The 16,821-nt window shown below is 36.9% G+C and overlaps 1 protein-coding gene across 2 annotated transcripts in view; it reads left to right on the forward strand.

Annotated features, from left to right (window-relative positions):
• The first annotated feature begins 7,178 nt into the window (after window positions 1-7,178).
• Window positions 7,179-16,821, forward strand: part of LOC126705490 (serine/threonine-protein kinase TOR) — an 86,934-nt gene continuing 77,291 nt past the window's right edge. For both annotated transcript variants that reach the window (XM_050404534.1, XM_050404536.1), the window contains exons 1-5: window positions 7,179-7,583; window positions 8,311-8,649; window positions 8,732-8,806; window positions 10,379-10,551; window positions 12,358-12,456. In XM_050404534.1, coding sequence (XP_050260491.1) covers window positions 7,434-7,583; window positions 8,311-8,649; window positions 8,732-8,806; window positions 10,379-10,551; window positions 12,358-12,456 — 836 coding nt within the window. In that variant the 5' untranslated portion in view covers window positions 7,179-7,433. The remainder of the gene's footprint in view (window positions 7,584-8,310; window positions 8,650-8,731; window positions 8,807-10,378; window positions 10,552-12,357; window positions 12,457-16,821) is intronic.

A 16,821-nucleotide genomic window follows, 5' to 3' on the forward strand; every position in this document is an offset into this window, starting at 1 on the left:
GGATGTAAAGTATAATTTATCCTAATAACAACATAAAAAATTAGAATTTGTGAAAGAATTATTAGGCTTCTTTAACATGCAAAAAATTGTTCTTTTTTAGAACCAAACCAGTAAACTTTCATTCATACATATTTAGAATGTCATGATATAGGGCATTTACTATTGGCGGTAGGGAGTCTTCCAACCAATATAAATCACAAGAAATATTCTTAGCATGTCTAGCAAGAACATGAGCTACCTTATTTCCCTCCCAACTAATACTTTTGATTGATACATATCACCAGCCGATTAGCAGACATTTAACATCTTTTATAATATTGCCCAGTAAGGATTGGTTAGTGGGTGATGAACAAACCGCCCTTATCACATTTGCGTTGTCTCCTTCAATGATGAGCTTCGAGAATCCAGCATCAATGGAAAATTCAAGTGTCTTTCTGTATGCTAAAGCCTCTGCTTCCTCGCTATTTGATACTAGCGGTCCCATAGCTGACATAGCAACCATTACTTCACCATATTCATTCTGAATAATTGCACAGAATCCAGAGCAATTCTGGTCTGCAAAGATGGCTGCATTGAAGTTCATTTTGAAGACTAAATGAGGTGGTGGTTACCACTTCTTTCTCGCTGATGCTGGTGTCAAGGTTGATAGTTGTAGCTGCTGGTGTTGAAAGTCCTTAAGAAAGTCCATAGCTCTCTTGTTTAGCCAACCCGATTCCTTGAAACTTCCTCCATATAGCACTATGTTTCTTTGGGTCCATATAAACCATGCCTGAACAAGAAATACCTCAAATTCTGATTTGGACAGCCTTTCCAGGAGATTCTCAAATAGGTCCATAGTATTACAATGGCTATTTGTGAATTTCTGGAGTCGAGTGATGCTCCCTACCCACATGTCTTAAGCAGCACCACACCCCCACAGAGCAAGCACTCCCGTTTCAGGTTCTCTCCCACAACATTAGCATAAGTCATCAGGTACAATTTTCCTTTTTACCAAGTTCACACGAGTCGACAATATTTCCTGACATGCTCGCCAACCGAAGATCTTAATTTTATTTGGTACGTTTAAGTTCCAAATCTTCATCCACACATTTTTACCAGCAAAGCCTGTGCAGCATTTAGCCTAGTTTGCCTCCCTTTCCATTTGTGTCGCCACCTGATAACCTGACTTGCATGAGTACACTCCATCTTTGTTGTGTAGCCAAATTAATGTGTCTGACACTTGCCTGCAGCTCAAGGGAATTTTGAGAATGGCTTCTGCATCTTCTTTATGGAATTTGGAGCAGATTAGTGTATGGTTCCACCATTTGAGGTCCGGGCCAATCAGGTCTGCCACTCGCCATTCGTGATCCTCTTCTACCATTTCAACTGAGTGTAGAACTTTATTGGTTGGGTGGTTTGGTATCCATTTGTCCTCCATAACTCTAATGGAAGAGCCATTGCCTACTCTCCAGCAGCAACCCGATTTGAGGATAGGCATTGCAGCCATGATGCTTCTCCATGTGTATGAGCATAGTGGTGACTTAGCTGCTTCCAAGAGATGACACCGTGGGAAGTACCTAGCTTTAAGGCATTGGAACAAAAATGAGTCTAGGTCTTGCAATAATCTCATCCTTGCTTGGCGAGCATGGCAAGATTAAAACTTCTCAAGTCTCTAAAGCCCATGCCTCCTTCTTTTTTAGGCTTAAACAAAAAGCTTCGGCTCTTCCAATGAATCTTTCTCTCATTACCAACTTGCCCCCACCAAAATTTTGCACATAAAGAGTTGAGTTCATCTCATAGCTTTAGTGGTAATTGAAATACCCTCTAATGTAAGTGGGTATAGATTGAGCTACCACCTTGTTAAGCACTTCTTTTCCTGCCCTAGACAACATCATTCCTTTCTAGCCTTGCAGTTTTTTCCAAACTCTATCCTTAAGAAAGGAAAAGGTTTGGTACTTTGCACACCCAATCAAGGAAGGTAATCCCAAGTAAGTGTCAAATCTCTCCACTGCACACATACCCAAAGCCGAGGCAATAGCTTGCCTTTGTCCATAAGGAGTATTCTTGCTAAAATACATCAATGATACATCAATGATTTTTGCAAGTTAATTGATTGACCAGATGCACCTACATATTTTTGTAAAATCTCACTAATCACAGTGACTTTAGGTTGATTAGCTTGGCAAAATAGCATAGAATCATCTGCAAATAATAAATTGGCAATTTTTGGTGCATTCCGGCAAATAGATACCCCCACTAATTCGTTTCTCCAATCTTGCTTTCTCTAATAGAGATGTGAATCCCTCTGCATACAAAAGAAATAAATATGGTGAAAGAGGGTTGCCTTGGTGAAGACCTCTTAAAGGTTGTAAGTCACCATAGGGCTCCCATTAATGACAATGGAATAGGAAGGTGAAGATACACAACCCATTGTGCAACTAATCCATTGATTTGAGAACCCCAACTTCATCATAATTCCCTGAAGAAAAGGCCATTCAACCTTGTCATATGTCTTGCTAACATTAAGCTTCAACACCAAGGACCCTTTTCTACCTTTCTTTCAAGTGTGTATAGCATGGAGAGTTTCATAAGCAAGTAGCACATTATCTGTGATAAGCTTGCCTGGAACAAAGACACTCTGTGTGGGAGATATAATATGGGGAAGGATCTATTTCAATTGGTTAGCCAACACTTTGGATATAATCTTATAAATAACATTACATAAGTTGATTGGTCTAAAATTCGACATTTTAACAGAAATTTTCACTTTTGGGATTAATACAATATTGGTCTGATTAATTCTAGGTGTCATGCATCCAGAATTCAGAAAAGTATAAAACAGCAACAATAACATTATCACCCATAACATACCAAAATTTTTGGTAAAAAAGGGCATTCATATTATCGAGTCCAAGAGCCTTTGTTGGTCCCATCTGGAACAAAGTTGCCTTAATTTCATCAGCACTAAAATCACTGGACATGATCTGTTGCATATCGGGAGTGACTTTGTGAGTTACAACACTTAGGCATTCATCAATCTGGTCACAAGTACCTGCATGAAACAAGTTATCAAAATAATCAATTGCCACTCCTACTATGTCTTCTACTTCATCAACCCAGTAGTCTTTAGAGTTTTTAATCTTCTGAATATGATTCCTCCTTCTCCATTGTGATACTTTGTTATGAAAAAATTTTGTGTTCTTATCTCTGTGCTTGAACCATGATATTCTAGATCTTTGAGCCTAGAAAATTTCTTTTTTAAGGAGTAGTTCATCCAGTTCTTTTAAGGTAGATGGAAACTCCGCTCTAGATTCTTCAGTTTCCTCCTCAGAAATCAACTTGTCTATTTTTTTTTTGTAGTTGTTTTATGACTTCCGTATCCGGGTTTGATTTTTCTGCACCCTATGCCTTCAAATCCGCCCCACAAATCTCAATTTTTGTTTAATATCTGCCAACCCGCTCCCCATATTCCTACACTTGTTCCATGCTCCACCACTGCCTCATAATCTTCCCAAAGCAGCCACATCTCCTCAAATTTAAAACCTCTACCCCCCCTTGGTCGTTGCTTCCTGTAACAATGTGTTTAAAGAAGGATAGGAAGATGATTTGATGCATGTGAAGAGAGATTAATCAACTTACTGAGTTGGAACTTATTAGTCTAGTCTCTCATGGCAATAGCACGGTCAAGGCGCACCTTTGTATTTGCGTCACCCAGCCTTTTGTTGTTCTAGGTATACGAGTAACCATGATAACCCAAATCTTTTAGCTGGCAAGAATCAAGAGTATTGTGAAAAGAATCAACCAAATTATTATGGCATGGTTGCTTGCTAAGTTTTTCAGATGCATGAAGGATAGCGTTAAAATCTCCTATACACATCCATGGTCCCTCCACCACTGTCCTGAGAGGATTTAGTAAGGCCCAATATTTTTCCCGTTGGGTAGCTTCTGGCCAGCCATAGAATCCAGTTAGAAATCACTCAAACCCATCCTCCTCCTTTACTTTGACAAGGATGTGATTTGCTGAGAAATTAACAAGGTCGATATTGAGTTCTGATTTCCATAACAAAGCCAAGCCACCTCCCGAGTTAGGTTGTTTTACTATAATGCGATTTTGGAATGGTAAATCTTTGTAAAGTTTCTGAAATCCTTCTTTATCCAATCTAGTCTCCATTAGAATACACACCATGGGAGCTTGTTCCCTCACAAGTTTGTGAAGGCTTCGACCTGTCCAAGGGTTCCCAAGCCCTTGGCAATTCCAACTTAGGATCCTCATTGCTTCCGGCAAGGGTGGCTCTCCATTTCTGCTGATATTTCATCAGAGTTTGCTTCTTCAATCTCCATCCTTCCCCTTTTAACGTGTTGTTGTTGCTACTCATCATACGGATTGTGCATGGTCCCTCTTTTTCCCAGTGTTAGTGTGTAAGAAGCCCTAGCAATTCCATCGGGCTCACTTTCCATTCTGCTTAGGTGAGCCCAAGTTGTTTTGGGCCTAGGAGCCAGTCCATCAGGTCCGATTTTATGTTTAACTAATGCTCTCGAAACTTTACTGCATGCCTCAGCATTAAGTTTAGTTGGAACGGTGTCAACGGTTCCCTCATTACTCTGGATAACGCTACCCATAATTATGGAGTGATTTCTATGATTTTTGGGCCTTGTGTGCTGATCCTTCGGGTTGAGCTCTTGAATGCTATCGTTTTTTGGGTTGTGCTCTTGAATGCTTCCTTTTTTCGTTTCGGTTGTAACGTTCCTGCATTGAATTTCTCCATCTGAAGCAGTTAATGTTGACGGCTCCGCCTCACTTGGTGGTTGTCCTCCTCTACCTTGCCATCAGAGGCGTTGTACCGATTCGCTTCATGCTTCTGTGCAAGTTTTGTTCGACTCCCCACTGCATTAAGCCAATCACCATATTGGTACATAACTTCTCCTCTCTTATTCTCCACAGCGAAATGGTTTGTACAATGGTGCAAATCATAGCCCAACAATCCACAAAAGTGGCAGAAGATAGGCAATCTCTTATACTTGAATTTGACCCAAGTGTGTTCTCCATCAGTACCTGCAATATAACTACCACGACAGAGTGGCTTTACGATAGGGATAGCAACTCGAACCCTCATAAACAGGTTTTGTTCATTGTAACGTCTTCTTTTTTCAACTTCCTCCACGACCCCCAATCTGCTTCCAACTTTTGATGTAACAATGGGGGATACCATGTCAAAAGGGGCATCCCAGATTTGAACCCAAAGAGATGCATGTTCCCATTTCACATTCCCCGCGATCATTCCTTTGTATCATCTTTTCAGCATGAGGAGTTGGTTGTTAACAATGTTATGAATATCGTTTCGGTTTGTCCAGTAGAATGAAATATTCAGTACCGGCTTATTTTGGTGTACCATTTCAAGGTGTTTTGGGGTTCTTAAAAAAAATATATATATATATATATATAGATATATATTCTTATACAACATAAAATTATAAATTCAAAGAAAAGACACCATTTAATTGTATAAAACTATAAATTAAACACAAATCTACAAATCACAAAGTGTCAAACAACATTTTAAAAAAATTACCCAAAATCAAAATCATTACACAAATCACAGATACCACAAATAAAAATTCAAAATCAAATGTATACCATTTCTTTTAAAAAGATACATATACCGTATTATTTATTACATATATATATATATTAGTTTAATATCAATTAATAGAATATCTTATATATTTTACAGTCAAAATATATATAAAATAAAATAAAATAGTATAATAAATCAGATCGGGTAGATTTGTCTCGCTTGGGAAATCTCTATGACAATATTCGATGTTTGGCTGGTTGCTTGCGACGTGTGGACTTTCATAGCATCAAACGTTGTGCAAATGGTGTAGCACACTCTCTAGCTCATTATGCTAGGCATCTTAATGAGGATATTGTTTGGCTAGAATATTCACTGCCTCCGGCTTTTGAGGCATTGTATTCGGATTCTCTAGCTATTTCTAATTGAATGAAATTGGTTTTGCTTTAAAAAAAAAAAAATTACAGTGCTTGGAGAGGAAAATGAATGGTAATTTGATAAGTTCTTAGGCTTTTAATTTTTTAGAGAAAGAGAAAACAAATATAAAAAATACAACATTCTTACGTAAGATAGAGAGTAAAGAAAAGACAAATGAGAAAGAAACAAAGAAAAGGCAATAAATTATAAATGAGAGGAAGAAGAGTAAAAAGTAAAGTTGTAGTACCTAACAATATGATGTGGACGATAGAAATAAGTAAAAGAGAAAAGTTAAAAAAGCAAATGCAGTATAACATTGTTCCGCCTGAAATTCAAGTTTCGGCCGAAATTGGTCGAAATAGTTCGGAATGGCCGAAATGCACCGAAATTTACTGGAATTGAAGTCGAGGTAGAATAAGGGGGTTTAGTGTGCTAGTTTCATGATTGGAATGGAATATTCCACCCATTCCGGTCGAAACGGAATGAAATTCACAACAATGGTTGTTAAAGGTCCATGGTCTCCCTCACAAGATGCATATCATATCAAACTCAGTATTAAACTTGAACTGGAATAGGTTTGGGCCTACATCTAGTATCTGCAGTCTTGTATCTAACACCCATGCTCTTCGAATAGTGTTCTTTGTTGCCATTTTGTTAAATGCTTAGGGGTTAGGAAATTTTCTCAAAATTATTAATCAAACCTTATTGTTGCCTTGGGTTTGATTGGGGGTAATGCATAATTAGCACCTAACATAATGGTGGTAAAAAAGAAAGACTTATTTTTCCTCATTTTGGCGGACTTACAAATTTATTTAGTGTGGACTCCTTCAATTTTCCTTTAGTTTTTATTTTTTTGAAATTTTTTTCCTTTAGTTAAATGGCTCTAGTTTAGCCACATCCCTTATTTAAATGTACAATATTTTCTTACTAAGCTTGTAAATTTATGGTTTGACCCTTGCATATGTCATGAAATTAAGTCAACATTTTTTAATTTGCCTACAAAATTTCTTTATTTGGTAGATAGATACTAAGATTATTATAGTACAATAGACCTGTATTGTAAAGTATCAACAAATAAAAAATAAAAAAAATCAACTTTCACCCCAAAAAAGAAAGACCCATAATGAGAATGTGTTCGGGGTATGCACTTTTCACGCTCTCAAAAAGTAAGGTTGCTTCTTATTACATAGACAGAGAGAAAGAGAAAGAAAAAGAGAGAGAGAGAGAGAGAGAGAGGCGTACACACTCACTAGAGGCTGTCAGCCACGCGTACTTAATAAACTCTTATATTCGTTGCATTGCGTTGCGTTGGAGTAGGAAATTAACGGCAAACCGTACACAACAGCTTTCTTATACTTCGATGCCTCAAAGATCTGAGTGATCACACACACAAACACAAAGAGAGAGAGAGAGAGAGTTTAGATAGATAGGGTTTAATTAGGGTTTCCAATTTGTGGAAGCCACATGGCCTCCACTGCACAGTCCCTCCGCTTCTCCGCCGGCGCTGCGGCTGCCGCCGCCGCCGCTGCAGCTGCAGCAGCCGGTGCCGGTGCCGGCAGCTTCGACGCCCTCAGCCGAATCCTCGCCGACCTCTGCACACGTGGCAACCCCAAGGTAACAACAACCCCGAAGTTTTCTTCCTTTTCTCTCCCTACTTTCCGTTTGGATGCCGAGGAAATGAATTAAAATTCTTTGCGTTTTGAGATTTTGTCTGATTAGGTTGCTTTGATAGTTTTAAAAATTTGTTTTCTTGCTTTCTGATTGGTTCCCCAGAAAGCGAGGGACAAGAAGGGATTTAATTTTTTTTTTTTTGTTTGTTTTTGTTTTAATTTCCTCTGTAGTTAAAAGTTACTAAGAAACAGTGAGAGAATCTGCGGTTTGGCTTTTTTCATAGTTTATGGAAGGCTTTTAAGCTCTTTGGGTGCTTTATTTTAAGAGAATTCAATTTCTGAACATTCTAATTACTAAGTTACTAATAACTATGAAAAAAAACAGACCTCTGATTCTCTCACTCTTACTAATAACTAGTGAGAGTGAGAGAATCAGAGGTCTGTTTTTTTCATAGTTAATGGAAGGCTTTTAGGCATTTTTGTTTGGGATGCATTATCTTTAATAGAATTCAATTTATGTGCATTGATTGTTTGTACTTATCAAAAAAAAAAAAATGTGCATTGATTGTTTGTTAAATTTAATTTCTGTTCTGGCATTATCTCATAACTTTATAATTGCTTATGATATGGGTATGTGTGTTTTAACTTATTTGCTACTTTAGTACCACTACTGAGTATGGTTGTTTGTTGATTTTTACTGAAAATTAAAAGCTTTGAAATTTTATTTGCAGGAAGGGGCTTCATTGGCTTTAAGGAAACATCTGGAGGAAGAAGCTCGTGATCTTAGTGGAGAAGCTTTTTCTCGTTTCATGGATCAGTTGTATGAGCGAATTTCCAGTCTTATAGAAAGCAGTGATGTTGCTGAAAATTTGGGAGCTTTAAGAGCTATTGATGAGTTGATAGATGTGGCACTTGGCGAAAATGCCTCCAAAGTTTCTAAGTTTTCTAATTACATGCGGTATGTGTTTGAGGTAAAGCGGGATCCTGACATTTTGATCCTTGCTAGTAGAGTTTTGGGCCATCTAGCTAGGGCTGGTGGAGCAATGACTGCTGATGAAGTGGAACGCCAGGTTTGTTGTGTTCTTCACATTTGGTATTCTGTAGTGTGGTTCTTTAGGAGCACTAACTGTCTGAAGTCTTTTATTTTCTTAGGTAAATACTGCTCTGGATTGGCTTCGTGGGGATAGAGTAGAGTATCGCCGTTTTGCTGCTGTCTTAATCTTGAAAGTAAGTGCACCCTTTTCATTTTTGTGCTTAGCTATTGACTAGCATAAAATTATTAAACTAGGGAAGTTCTCTCTCACTCTCTTTGAAAAAATAAATGGAATTTTGATTCATGATATTGTTGCTTACAACTAGGTGACATCTTTTTGTTTGTTTGTTTGTTTTTTTTTTTTGATAATGGCAACTAGGTGACATCTGTTCTTAGTTTACTCATTATAAGACCATCACATATCATCTTGGGATATTTTATATTGTTGTTAGACAACATAAGTAATTAATTACATTAGAGGAATGCCAAAATTGACTAACCCTAGTACATAGCTCAATTTGCACTTCCTCCTTTCGTAATAATGGGATGTTGGGTGAGGTTGTGAGTTCAAGATTCATTGGGTGCGTGTAGAACTTACAAAAAAAAGAAAAAAAGGAGAAAAAGAAACTCCCAAAACAAATACTAACATAAAAAGTTCAAAAGATCAAGAACTCCTGTGCGTTCAAAAGATAGAAAGAACTAGGAGCCACCTTCCAATTATAGGGGGAACTCAAGAACAAAAGCTTTAGCCTCACGTCCATCTCCAGTAATTTACACCCTTTATAAGTACCCAAATTCCTCTCTCTTCAAAGACTCCACATTATACATGAAGAAACTACCTTCCAAATTTAACCACTACATTGTCTTCCGAATGTCCTCCTTTTAAGATGCCAATAATTCAACTGGTGTTCTTGGTTGACCCATCTAACTCTGAACAAACAGAGCACAAGAGTCCACGTTTCCCTTTTGATGTCATAGTGAAGAAATAGACGATCCACCATATTTGATTTACTCATACAATAACAATTTGCAATGATTATTCCCCACATTCTCAAGTTGTCAGTTGTTAGAAGCTTCTTTAGAGCTGTTGTCCAAGTGAATAAGTCTACACTTTGTGGGCTTTTACTTTGATTTTTTTTTTTTTTGATAGGTAATAAGACTTTTATTGAAAAAACTGAATATCATGTTCACGATGGTGAATACTCTGAATAAGAAACAAATACAACAAAATCAGGAACTAAAGTGAACAGAATGTAAGAATTTAGAAATTGAAATACAATTCGTACAACCCCAAATACGAGTCCACTGAAACAAAGTACTGAGGAGAAGAGATTTTAAGAGGTCTAAGGGTATCTCATTGTCTTCAAATATGCGGGTATTACATTCCTGCCAAACTAACCACATTAAACATGCCGGTACCATGTTCCAAATGGTTGATAGATGCTTTCCAAACCAATTTCAAGACTTGCAACCCACAACCTTAAAGCCTTATTGTAGCTTAAAACTCAAAGCCATGGCTTCTAGCAAGAGTTGAAATAATTTTGTAATCAGTCTACTGTTGAAACTCGGTAGAATATAGTGTTTCAAGAAAGCAAACCAAGGATTTTAGTTCACTGTATTGCATTGCTCCAGAAAGTTGGGGTTTGAATGAAAGTTACAAGTTTTGACCATCCTGTTCTTCTCGCTATGTAGAAATACTCCTTTATATTTTAATTAGTTTCCTCTTGCTGAGGATATGCTTGAGATTTTTTTTCTTTGCATTGTAGGAAATGGCTGAAAATGCTTCGACTGTGTTCAATGTTCATGTACCTGAGTTTGTTGATGCTATTTGGGTTGCTCTAAGGGATCCAACATTGGCTGTTCGAGAGAGAGCTGTAGATGCATTGCGTGCTTGCCTTAAAGTTATTGAAAAGCGTGAGACGCGTTGGCGTGTGCAGTGGTTAGTCCATAGTTTTTGATAATATATTCTTCAATTGTGTTTTCTGTTTTTTTCTTTGCTTTTTTTTTTTTTTTTTTTTTGGGGTGGGATAAGGAGAGGGTTTGATTGGAGTCCTTTCTCTTAGGTTATGGCCTGTTGTCCTTACACATGGGGGTTCTTATGGTCCACTCAAAAGTCAACTTTTCATTTGATTATTAACACACACACACACACACACCCCATGTCGATAAGTTTGTGCCCCTTAGTTTGTTGCACTCCAATTACCTAGGTGGTACCTTAAACAAATTTTTTTTTTCTCTTGCGTCAATTGTAATTCATATTTTTGTAATTCTGGTGGCTATCTTAGTTATTCACATTGTGTACACGAGGTAGTTCATCGTCATCAATAAAATCTTATTACTTGTAAAGAGTTTTTTATTATTATTATTATTTTTCATTTAAGTTACTAATTTGGTCCTCCAACTGCTAGGTACAGTTTACTATATATATATGTACTACTATTACAGTTTAATTTGGGCTTATCAAGTCAATTTCATCTTTGGATCTCCCTCTATTTAAATTAAACAAAATTAGTTGATGTGGCAAATGAAGCACATGTCAAATAAAAAAAGAAGAATAAGTTATTATGAAAAGTTTAATTTTTTTTTAAAATCAGATCAAGTTAAGGGACTAAATTGACACACTTAATTGTTGTGGGTTTAACCTTATTATTATTAGTATTATTATTTTGTCATAAAGGGGCTAAATGCCATTAATGCTGAAGGCCCTTTGCATTATTTTATTATTATTATTATTGTTTCCCTCTCTTTCTCTTATGCACACGTGTGCACTTGCTCATATGTGCACATTTTTTTATTGTATAAAATGGATTTATAATATGTATTTAATAGTTTCCACTTGTTTTTAAATTAGATTACATTTCTGTGGTATTTCTGAAATATTTCCAAAATGTATCTGCTTTTGGACAGACCCAAAGAATATACTGAAACAGTATTTTGTTCCTTGCATAAAACAAACAACTCTTCACAAAAAATCTGGCATCAAGTCATGTAATTTTTAGAATGGAATGCATGTTTTTAGTGGGGACTCTGCGTTATTTTTCCACTGCAAGAGTGGAATATTTCTGGCTGTTTACTTGACTTTAAGTTGCCATTGCACATGCTGCTTCATTTTTATCTTCCTTAAGGTCATGGGTGTTAACATTTGTTTTCTCTATTTGGAATGCTTGGGTTATGTTGAGGCGCATTGTGAAGCTCTTAGCTTCTTGGGAGGCATATATGGATTTTAGATCTTCATGTTGTTTGCCAAGAGCCTTGTAGCTCAATTGGTTGGCATCTTTGGTGTTTCTAATAGAGACATCTAGGGTTCAAATCGCCCCACCCCCAATTATCAATGTATATATATAAAAAAGTAATGCTGCAATTTGGAGCTTGATCCCCCATTGCCTTAATGTGGGGATTTGGTGGGAGACAAATGCTTCGACTTTTGACAGGTGCAAAAGATTGGTTCATGATCTGAAGCTTTTATTCTTTAACACTTTGTTTCAGTGGGTAATTGCTTCGGGTGTTTCTTCTTTTGCTACTTTGCTTGTCTTACTTGATATCTGCACTTTTCATTCTTTATTGTGTTCCTATTGTATACCTCTTGCGTACATGGGGAGCTTTTCTATTTTGTTTAATAAAATTTTGCCTTATTAAAAGAGATCCTTGTAAAACTCATTGCGTGGGTACCTTTCTTTCTTCTCCCCTCCTTTGCTTCTCTTCTAATGCATGTAGACATTGAGTTCTATTCTCTCATTGTTGACAGGTATTATCGTATGTTTGAGGCTACACAAGATGGATTGGGTAGAAATGCTCCTGTTCACAGCATACATGGTTCTTTACTTGCAGTTGGGGAGCTGTTGAGGTTGGTGAAGATAATTGAATTTTTACTTGTTGATGGCTAATATGATTTTTTAGCTTTAATAGAATGGAGGGATCAGTTTTCTTCCGCTTCTTCAATTATTTTTAACGCTTTTTGTAATCTCTGATATTGTGCTGATGCGATTTATATGCTGTATCGGCACAGAATTCAACAGTTACTAATTATTCTCATATATGGTAGCTAAAAGGAAAACATCAAATGGGTCAAATTTTAGTAAGAATTATATCAATTGGTGCACGTCTTTCATTTCAGATAACTTATGGTTGACTGTTTAGAATAGTGCTAATTGTGTTCTCTCCTATTATCTTACAAGATAAGTTTAATTTCATTTCTGGTCAGGCAATTATTATCAGGGAAATTGTTTAGTGTGAAGAATTTTACTTCAGAACATTAAATCAGCATTTTTGAGCTTAGACAAGTGTCGACAAGCTGAGACCAGAGCTGCTAAGGCACAAATTGACTAGAATGAGAGATATAGTGAGAAAGAGAGGACTGAGAGTGACGAGAAAGATCCGGCATTCTAGAGTGAGGGAGATTGATTGAAATTTAACAGCACTAAAGCTTGATTGACAGTTCGTATTGATGAACTGTTTGCCCCCCATCCCCCTCCTTTGAAAAAAGAAAAAAGAGCACCTATACCATCGTTGAACTTATCCCCTAGGAAGCACATACATGGATATGGGTACAACACGGCAACATGGCAACACAGCAACACAAGCAATTTTGAAAAATTATGACTTGACACAGCATTGGTATGACACTGGTATAACGCGGGTATGACACCCAAAATGAAGTTTTCATGCTTCCTAGTTATCCCATTAGTAGACTGGTGCTATTTGTGTAGGTATAGTGGGGAGTTGGTGGATCATTTGCTTATTCGTTGTGATTTGGCCTATTGTGGGGCCATGTCTTTGGTCTATTTGGAGTTAATTGGGTGATGCCGTGTAGATTTTTTAATTTACCAATTGGTTGGTGGGATTGGTTTAGTAAACTTTCCTTTGTGTTTGATGTTGCTTTTGTGGTGGGAGTGTAATTCCTGTACATCTGAAGATGGGGAAGTTTTGGAAGTGCAGTTGAGACTTTCATTTCTTAGATTACTTTATGAATGGTCAACTGTCATGGGTCTCAGTGATAGTGGTACTATCAATAAGTTTGCTAATTGGATATTTTTTACTTCTAATTCTTTGATTACAATTCTTTAGCATATCTTTTGCTTTGTATTAATCATGAGGTAGTATTTTTGGAACAAAATCAATTTACCTATACAAAAGAAAGATTCATCAAAGGATTACAAGAGAAATTTAATTAGTCCATGAAATCTATCATAGAAGAAAATTGAATGCAGCCAAAAGCAAGTATCCTCTCATACAAAGTTCCTAGGTTTAGATGACCTGCATCGTTGAATGTTCTACACCATTAAAATTCAATTAGTATATGAGGGGTTCCTAGATAATCTGGCCTCCTTGAGCTTTTCCTAGTTTTTTTTTTTTTTTTTTTTTTTTTTTTTCATTTTGTTGTCTATGTTCTTTTTCCTTTCTTTCTTTCGTGTTTTACTGTGTCCCTCTGTAGACAGCTAATGTATTTGAGTGACTCATTTTCCTCGGCTTTTAATGAAATCATTTACTCATAAAAAAAAAAAAAATTCATCAAAATCATTTCTTAGGTGGAAGTTTAAATGGATCAATCCATTAAAACCTTTGCTTAGGTGGAAGGTTAAATGAATAGTTCCTATTTCCCTTTCAAAACCGAGTGATACATGGCATTGACTAAAAGATGAAATGGAAAGCTAGTGAAAGAATTCTCAAATAATGCACCACATGGCAAAACCTCTTGCTCTCACACGAGGTTTTTGCTTTTATGTGTGCTTGGGTTGTCCTTTGAGACCTTTGTGTGCTAGGAAGCACGGACACTTAATGCACCACATGGCAAAACCTCTTGCTCTCACACGAGGTTTTTGCTTTTATGTGTGCTTGGGTTGTCCTTTGAGACCTTTGTGTGCTAGGAAGCATGGACACTTGAAAAGAGTCTCTATGTATTAGTTTTATTGGATGCTGATACCGCTTGAACATAGCTTGATTCATGTATGATACATGTTTTCAAATGGATTTTCCCCCTTAACTTATCAAAAAAAAAAAAAAAAAAAGGATGCATTTGGAATACAAAAGGACATGAACAGGACACAGGATGAGGGACATGGGGTGAAAAGTGAGAAACCAAATCTGGAAGAAGCTCTCCAATACTTAAAGTGAACTTACTCCTACTTCTGCTTGTCAAAATTTCATTGTCCCGTTGCTATGGATCTATGGTCTATGGTTTTGGGTTTATTTGGAGTATCTTGGGTTATGCCACCTACTGTTTTGGGGCTGTTAGGGTGTTGGCAAGGCAGCTTTGGTCATCATCGAAATGGTTATATATGGTCCATCGTTCCTCATGGCTTAATGTGGTGTCTTTGGAGGGAGAGAAATAGTCGTTGTTTTGTAGATATTGAGAGATCTATTCCGGACCTCAAGCTTTTCTTTTTTAGAACTTTGTTGGATTGGTTGTTTGCTTTGCAAAACAAATCTTTCCCTTCTTTTTTTGTTTTCCTAGATTCTTGCAATTTTTGTTTTTGATTTCTTGTCCCCTTGTTCACTCCCTGTGTACTAGGGTGTTTCCTTTTTGATATCAATATATCTTATTACTTATCAAAAAAAAAAAAAAAAAAAAAAAAATCTCCCTGTTTTACTGTCTTAATCTGAAGCCCCTCACTTAGACAAAAACATAAGCCCAAACAACTGTTTCCTATGATAATCAAAACCACCATCTATGTGCCCGAGAAGCCTTGCTGGTTGATTTCTACAAGGAAGGCATGTGAAAAGTGATGAATAAGGTTGTCTCTAATGACATCTGCCACCTCAGCCTTACTCTCACCAACCAAAATAAAAGAAAATGATCTTTGGCTATACAAGTGGCAATGACAATGACTTAGGTCAAGGTCAAAACCCCAAAGAAGTACTAAGACGCACCTTTTAGCTTAATTGATTTGTGGGCTTTTCAATGATTTGGAGGCAAATAAGCATTGTGGAAGTAGATATTGAATATGAGGGAATGAGGGGGTTTTATAGGTAACAGATAATGTATACAGACAAGTCGAGGAGCTTGCTCAAACAACTATAGAAGGTTGAGCACCAAGATGTGGACAATTGTTTATCAAAAATTTAGAGTGATTTTGGGGGAGAAGAGGAAGAACGTGCAATATCATAGCCCACAACTGTCCATAAGCAATTCTTGGATAAATTCTTGGGGTAAGTTGCTTATAGATAGTATGAGATGTGGGTTTAAATTTGCAATGCTTATTATTTAATATTTAAACAAAATTTAACATGATATATACACAGATATTATATGTGTATATATCATTGATTGATTAATGTATTCTATTAAATCATATCCTAGTTTTTCAAGGATTTCCATGTCATACTTGTTTCATATTGTGTCCATGTCCGTTGTTGGTATCAATGCTTCCTTGTCATAATGATGTCATACTCTTGAAAAGAAACAAACCTAGTTAGTTTTTGTGAATGTCATGATGGGTTGATGAGTTTAAGGGTCCGTTTTTGTGGATGTCATGATGGAAGTGGGAAGTTTGACATTCAGTCTTTTTATCATAAGATTCGAAATGTAACTCTTTCTACTTTCCCTTGGAAGGGCATTTGGAAAGTATAGGTTCCTAAAAGGGTGGCATTCTTTATGTGGACAGCAGCCCATGGCCAGATTCTAACTTTGGATAACCTTATACTTTTTTTTTTTTTTTTTTGATAAGTATGAAAGAAGTATATTCAATAGGCTACCTCATGAAAATAGAGGCAGAACAGAAAATACAGAGAAAGAAACAAACATAAGAAAGAAAAGAGAACAAGAAAAACAAACGGAAAACATCAAAGAACTAATTACAAAGGAGAGAACAAAGGAACAAAGGGAGAGAATCACTAGAGGTGAGTCCCCAAGCCCTAGACCAATCAAAGAGAGAACCATTAAAATAAGCGAGCAACTGGTCATCGGATTTGTCCCTGTCCTCAAAAGTTCGCCAATTCTGCTCTCTCCAAACACACCACATCAGGCACAACGGAACTAAATTCCAAATGCTAGAAGAGTGCTTTCCAAACCAGTTCCACCAACTGAAGAGCGTTTCTGCAACCGATCTTGGCAAGACCCAAGAAATCCCAAAAGATCTGAAAATCAAGCTCCACAACTTATAAGCTTGTTCGCAATGGAGAAGCAAATGATTCACCGTCTCCCCATTGCAACGACACATAATACACCAGTCAACAAAATCAAATCCTCTTCACCGCAAAATGTCCCCTGTAA

Source organism: Quercus robur, chromosome 11 (genome assembly GCF_932294415.1).
Source record: "Quercus robur chromosome 11, dhQueRobu3.1, whole genome shotgun sequence".
NCBI lineage: Eukaryota > Viridiplantae > Streptophyta > Magnoliopsida > Fagales > Fagaceae > Quercus > Quercus robur.